The sequence below is a fragment of the Spinacia oleracea genome, chromosome 6 (genome assembly GCF_020520425.1).
Source record: "Spinacia oleracea cultivar Varoflay chromosome 6, BTI_SOV_V1, whole genome shotgun sequence".
Lineage (NCBI taxonomy): Eukaryota > Viridiplantae > Streptophyta > Magnoliopsida > Caryophyllales > Amaranthaceae > Spinacia > Spinacia oleracea.
The window spans coordinates 55,364,562-55,371,623 of NC_079492.1; the positions used below are offsets into that span (position 1 = coordinate 55,364,562).

General features: G+C 35.4%; 2 protein-coding genes across 2 annotated transcripts; both read right to left on the bottom strand.

Annotated features, from left to right (window-relative positions):
* Positions 1 to 658: 658 nt before the first annotated feature.
* LOC110793442 (F-box/kelch-repeat protein At3g23880-like) lies at positions 659 to 1,783 on the bottom strand. Its single transcript, XM_021998320.1, has one exon. It carries the CDS (start codon positions 1,781 to 1,783, stop codon positions 659 to 661), a length of 1,125 nt encoding a protein of 374 aa, XP_021854012.1.
* A 3,055-nt stretch (positions 1,784 to 4,838) lies between these two features.
* On the bottom strand, positions 4,839 to 6,405 carry LOC110793432 (uncharacterized). Its single transcript, XM_021998303.2, has 2 exons — positions 5,239 to 6,405; positions 4,839 to 5,124 (listed from the first exon to the last, which is right to left on the bottom strand). Exons 1-2 carry the CDS (start codon positions 6,323 to 6,325, stop codon positions 5,105 to 5,107), a joined length of 1,107 nt encoding a protein of 368 aa, XP_021853995.1. The 5' UTR covers positions 6,326 to 6,405; the 3' UTR covers positions 4,839 to 5,104.
* Between the last annotated feature and the right edge of the window lie 657 nt (positions 6,406 to 7,062).

The window sequence follows — 7,062 nt, forward strand, 5'->3', positions numbered from 1 at the left end:
ACGATGTTTATAGTATGCATGCGTATTTTACGTATTTTATGATACTTATGACTTCATGTTCTTCCATGTGAAGAGATAAACCACAATTGGTGGTTGGTTAAGATGGTAATGAGAATTATCTTCCACACTTGGGGTTTTGCTACCATGTTAAACGTCATGTGAATAAATTGTAGAGATCTAAATAAAATTTTAGTATGCCGATTACATTATACGAAGGTAATTGTAAGAAAAATAATGATGCAATGTTTAAATAAATGCATATCACTGAAATATTTTAGTATGCCACATGTTTTGTTTACCTATTAACATGCCCTCGGACTTTTTTTCCTGCTGGTGCAAGGCAGGACCCATAACATTTTAACATTTAAAGGCATACATAATGACCAAAACTAGTCTTTCTTAATATGAATAACGTTTAACCATATTATCATATTCAACAAATTCTGCTTGTCCAAGTTATACGCCCTCCGCCCGGGAAAACTCACTAGAGTTGTTAATAAATGAGCCACAAAATGATAATAATTTCATTTATAACGTAATGAATTACTCAAACCGGATAAACATTACTTAGTCTAACTTATAAATCCGGGTTACAATTGTTGTTTACAACCAAAATTACAGCATTGGAATACATTTATACATATAGTCATTCATTCCTCTAAACATTGAGGCGGTCAAAAGGAGAGACAAGGCTTTCAATATGACTCTCCGCGTGAATCGGATAATCGTCAAAATACACACCTTCAACTTGTCTATGCTCGGCAGAAACATAGTCAAGCACCTTTAGCGTCTCTTCATAATCTTGCACCAGGCATTTCCCAGTTGGTGAGAACGCTAGAATACGTGGGAACAACCGAGTGATTGTCATAATACATACCCAAGAATTGCATTCAACGGATGGATGTTGCACCAACCTCCATAGATCTTTAGAGGGACTACGATCACTGTCAGACAACAAAGTTAGAGACCCTTCACTCACATGCAGCTTGAACCTAAGATGGTTACCCACCGGGAATTTCACATCTTTAAATTTATAATCAGACAAACAAAAACTCAGAAGGCGACTATCCTTCCAGTCCCCATCAATCCAATAAAGATGATCACCACTGTAAATAGCATTAGTTACACCCGTGGGATAAAAACCAATATCCGTTGGCAAATCATTGACAGGGTTCCATTCACCACCACTAACCTTGAACACCCAAGCCTGGATTTGTGATTCAATTGGCTTCATATAAACAGATTGAAATGACGCGAATATCAAATAATCATCAATATCAGAAGCATAACCAAAACCATACTTAGCTATGTGTTCCACACAAGGAGTTTCAATAAAGCGACTTGATTTGGTAGCTGGGTTCCACAAGATAAACTTACCCTTAACCGACGTACCACCATCACCATAGAAGCATATCAACCCATTACAAGATCCTACGACACTTTTACGACCATATTCAAGATCCAATTGAAATTCCCTTTGAACATCCAATGGAACTAACTTATTTTCATTATTTTTTGAATAATATAGGTAGCAATACGTCGGCGCAGTCCTAATCGGAATATCTTTTGAAATCGGAAGGCCTCTTACAAAGAAACAAGTACGCGATGATAAAGACTGAAGTAGATGGGATTTCACAAAGGATGGGCTAGAAATTACACGTAACCAACTTTTGCAAACGGATTTGAATCGAATTAGGGACCTTACCGGAAGTCGGGGAAGGATGTGATCGGAAATCAAGTCTTCAGGGATCGGAAGGTCATACTTCATCTTTGAATTCGACATTTTCCCAAGGGTGTGAAGCGGCGGAATTAGAAATATGGGTTTTAGGTTATTGAATGATTCCCAATTTTAAATTCCAATAAACTCCTCTAAAGCATTGATTATTTATAACTATAAGATTCACAGCTTGAATACTTAGTGCGAAACGTAGCCAAGATAACCAATCGACTTTTTACTATGATAGGATTATATTAAATACACCTCGAATTTAAAAATTCCATCATTTCATTTTTATCAATATATTCAGAACTTGAACTGCTTATACGATAAATACTGTAGCGGTCGGAAATACTTTATTATGCATATGTAATTTCTGGGATACATTCTTCATGTTAATTAAATGTTTTAAAATTTCTTACTTGAAAACGGTTAAAGGATTAGTACTGTTAGGACGTTTTTAGTATGCCAAATTTTTTACGATTATTAACCTAAACCTTAACCCTAAGCCCTAAACCCTAAACCCTAACATCGTATAAAACTTTCCAAAATTGGCCTAACCCAGAACCCTAAATTGGCCTAAACCTTAACCCAGAACCCTAAATTTGCCTAAACCATAACCCGAACCCACAAAATTCATTTCTGCTCCATCACCTACCTGTTTATCCAAACTCGCCACAAACCCATCCTATACCTGTTTTTCTTTTTAATTAGTAGGAGAGTTTTTTATTTTAAAACTCTTTTTTATGTCTTATTGGAGTAATTGAATATATAAACAAAAAGTTAAAATGTAGGTTAGTATTAAAAATTGATATCCATAATTAATCAATTAGATGAAGGATATGCGAGCCGAGAGGGTTTAATCTAAAATCCATCTTTGCCTTAGTGATAAATTAAAAACCCACACACTGATAATTAAACTGGCATTTCTATAAGTGGTAAATAATCCATGTTACCTTCAATTAACTTTCGAATATACTCCCACTGAACCTTTTGAGCGCCTCATAGCAATAATTCACTTTGTTAAAATTCTATTTAAAAATTTGCACATGAGTTGATAATTAAAGTTGTCATATGAAGAGAGAGATAAAGATAGAGCAAGTGGAAAAAAATTTCGTTAAATGTATGGAGTACAGTCAATGAGTCATCCTAAAGATAAATATAGGACAAATAAAAGGAACGGAGTGAGGATTAAATAAAAGACTTGTGGAAGAGTATGGAAGTGGTGTTCTGAGATATACTTCCCCATTTTCTTTATAGTTGGAACATACTCTTTTTTCACACTTTAAGAAAAACGAATCCAATTTAACAAATACAAGCGTAAAAATGGAAAGAAACTCTATTGTTTTATTTGGTGTTTGAGATATTAGTAGTTAAAAAAGAGAGTAAAATGAGGGTGAAATGTCAAATCATACAAAATTTGTACGTATAAAACTTTCGTAGTATGCCCGATTCATTTACGAAAATTAACCTAAACCCTAAACCAAAACCCTAAACCCTAAACCCTAACCACTAACCCCTAAATTGTCCTAACCCATAAACCCTTAATTGCATTAATGGTAGTACTCTACTAGTATGGAACCCGTGCAATTGCATGACTTATAAAATACAAATACTAACCTCTCAAAAGTAGGAAGTTATTTTCTAAATTCAATCAATAGTAAGAGACAAAAAATTGTTTTTCCACTAGGTGAAACTTCATGTGAATAAGTTGTTTTCTAAATTCAATCATTAGTAGTAGATATGAAATTGTACGTATAAAACTTTCTTAGTATGGACGATGAAATTAAGGGGATGAAATCATAGTTAAACCCCATCCATTTAGATAGTATATTTGAAAGGTTATTTACCCTTATTTATTTCAAACTTGCCATGGCGCAAACTTTCAATTCATAATTGTCAATTAATGTGCAATGTCTTAAATGGAACTATCAATACGGTAATAAAGTTTAAAATTAGTATGCAATTGTTTTTCCACTAGGTTAAACGTGATGTGAATAAGTTGTTTTCTAAATTCAATCATTAGTAGTAGACAAAAAGTTGTACGTATAAAACTTTCGTAGTATGCCCGATTCATTTACGAAATTTACCCTAAACCCTAAACCCTCAACCCTAAACCTTAAACCCTAAACCCTAAACCCTAAATTGGCCTAACCCATACACCATTAATTGCATTAATGGTCTACTAGTATAGAACCCGTGCAATTGCATGACTTCTAAAATACAAATACTAACCTCTCAAAAGTAGAAAGTTATTTTCTAAATTCAATCATTAGTAGTAGACAAGAAATTGTTTTTCCACTAGGTGAAACGTCATGTGAATAAGTTGTTTTCTAAATTCATTCATTAGTAGTAAACATAAAATTGTACGTATAAAACTTTCTTAGTATGGACGATGATAAATTAAATCATATCGATAACGTTGATTGTTATTATTTATTAAGATTCAATCGTATTTTGTTCGTAACCATCAGAATCAAGTAACACTTGGATATATACAATTTATGATTTGTCTAAGAATTATATACTTGAATGCTACAATTAAATTAAGGGGTGTGTAATAAGTGGTCCGGACCGGAATAATGGACCGGAAGGGACAGGACCGACCACAACCGGACCGGACTAAAGGCAATCGATATATTAAGATGTATAAATCAAATATTGACTAGCTTCAAACCCGTGTCTGAGATTGAATCTGACATTAATTATAACAGACCCTATAATTATCTGATCCGAACTTGACCCCAAGTGTAAGATAAACCCCATCGTATAAGAACCATACCCGAAGATAAAGCCGAGTCGAACATGACTCTACCCGAACTCGACTTGTACCCGATAAAAGAAACAAATCCCGACATTTCTATATTGTGATGTAATTTAGTTACGAATCTCAAATGGAGTTTATTTAATTTTATACCACAGTTTTTTATGTAAACAAAATGGCATCTTAATACTAAAGTAAACCAAAATTCGGCATTGATATTTTGTAAGTAAGCATAAAATTTTGTCATCTTCATACTAATATAAACCAAAATGCGTCATTTAAATTTTGATACAGCGGATAAAATGCACAAAAATAAACAAGGTAATATCAAAATAAACAAGGTAGTGAATAGATAACTAGAAAAGCACCAATTTGACTATTTGCAAAATAACTCAATAAGAAAGATTTCATACCAAAATGTTTACACTGACCGATCACAAAACCAGAAATTGAAGTTATAAACAATTCTTCCCATAATTAATTGAACTTGACGGCATAACAATGATATGTTCGAACAAAAGCATGAAAATTAAATAGAACATCATTCCTTGGTCAATATGCACACGGGTTCAACTAATTCCAGTAATCCACCTTTCGCAAACCTCTACGTTGACGAAGGCATACTAGTCGTAGCTCTCAGCACCTGGAATGAGTCAACGAAATTTAAGTTAAGCATTACGCATATATATTAACATAGTATGAAAAAGTAAAAAGATTGTTTAAAAAATCCAAATAACTAAGGGTTGTCATTGTTTACCTTGAATAACACCATGGAGGGCTCTCTGTTCCTTGCCAATTCTGATGAACGTGTAATGCAAAGAATTCCATAGGATCGCAATCCCACCACTAAATCCCAAAGCCTCGACTACGCTGACCGAATCGAATTCGGGTATATCCATCAGGATTTCTTCAGCATTCCGTTTCGAAACTCTCGTATCTGTTAGAACCACGATATCAGGGGAGTGATCATCCATAAGTTGATCAAAGTCCCGTCTGAACCATCTTCGAGCAACCCCCCTTGAATTCCACAACATGATAACCATAAGCCGATTCAACTTTGGGAGGCTATTAGTTTCAACCCTGGCATCGAATGAAATGTTGTCCTTTGTGACAAACCTCTCAAGGTAAGGGCTATACATCTCATAGACATTGTCCCGCAATTTCAATCCACCCATCAACTTCTCAGACCCCTTCTTCCATCCCCAGGCACAGGAAAGGGAAATCTGTCGGTTTACCTTTTTGTCACTATGGGCACAAGTGAATAAGGTGACATTGTTACAGCTCAATTCATACTGGGCCCTAACCCAATCTTCAGTAATGAGCAACCGATAAAGTTTCCCAGGTAATACTGGTTCCGGGTCGGAGAGGAATTGAAGTTCAGCTGGTATAACAAGCCTATCCACAGAACAAGCAGCCAACCTTTGTGTCCACCATCGCAGTACAATTCCAGCAACTTTTGACATCGAATCAACATCTTGAAGAGATGGAATGTGAGCCGGCCTCAAAGTCTTTGGACCATCGTCACCCGGCACAACCATGTACAGGTTCCACAAACTTTGAGGGACCTCCAATGGATTCATCAGAAAATCCCTCAAGGTGAAAGTGGATATTTTGTACAATTCCCCCTGATTTCTAATCCCAGAGTAAATTGTCTGGTTAATATTAACACCTGGGAAGGTAAAACTAGGCGGGGTTGTGGTGGTTACACCCGTCCAATTAGTGCTTAATATAAGAGTGTGAACGGGTTTTGTTGGGGGAACTGGTGGAGATCGAATTAGGTTCAATTGTTGTGGAAACTCAGGGAGGTTAGAACCACAAGAACTACAGGAACTATGGAAAGCCATTTCTGGAAGGGGTAGAGTGGTGGAGAGTGTGGATAGATTCAGTTAATCTAGAGGGAGGGAGAGAGGCTCTATTTTGGGTTAATCTCAACTTTGTAAGTATAAATTTTATTTATAGAGGATGTTTTTGTATTCAACGGCTAGGATTAAACCGTGTGGTAAAAAACGACTGGTTGAGATTTCTCATTGAATTTGAACAATCATTATTTACTTTGGAATCTGAACAGTCAGTGTAAACTTTGGAATCAATTTTTTGTTTGTTTTAGTATTTCTTTCTTATTTCTGACAAACGTACGCCATAACATTAAGCTGCTTTAATAATTCTATAACCAACCAAGTACAAATATAGTACGGAGACAATAATAATAGTATGCATGCAATCTAAACCCTAAACAATATACCATACCATTATCGCAAAGGATCTATCATATACCATATATCATACAACCTTAACGATCCTAACTAGGGGTGCATATGAGCTTGGGCTCGTTTAAAGCTCGTTCACGTTCGTTTATTTATCGTACGAGCCGATCTTGAACAACATTTGATGCTAGCTTAATAAACGAGCTTGAACATGAACATAGGTATGCCGTTCATGAACAAGTCGTTCGTTTATGTTCATGAATAACTCTTTCATTTATGTTCGTGAATAAGTTCGCCTAGTTATGTTATGTATCATATTTTACCATATACTCCCTCCGTCCCGGAATACTCGCAACGGTTTGACTTTTTGCACTATT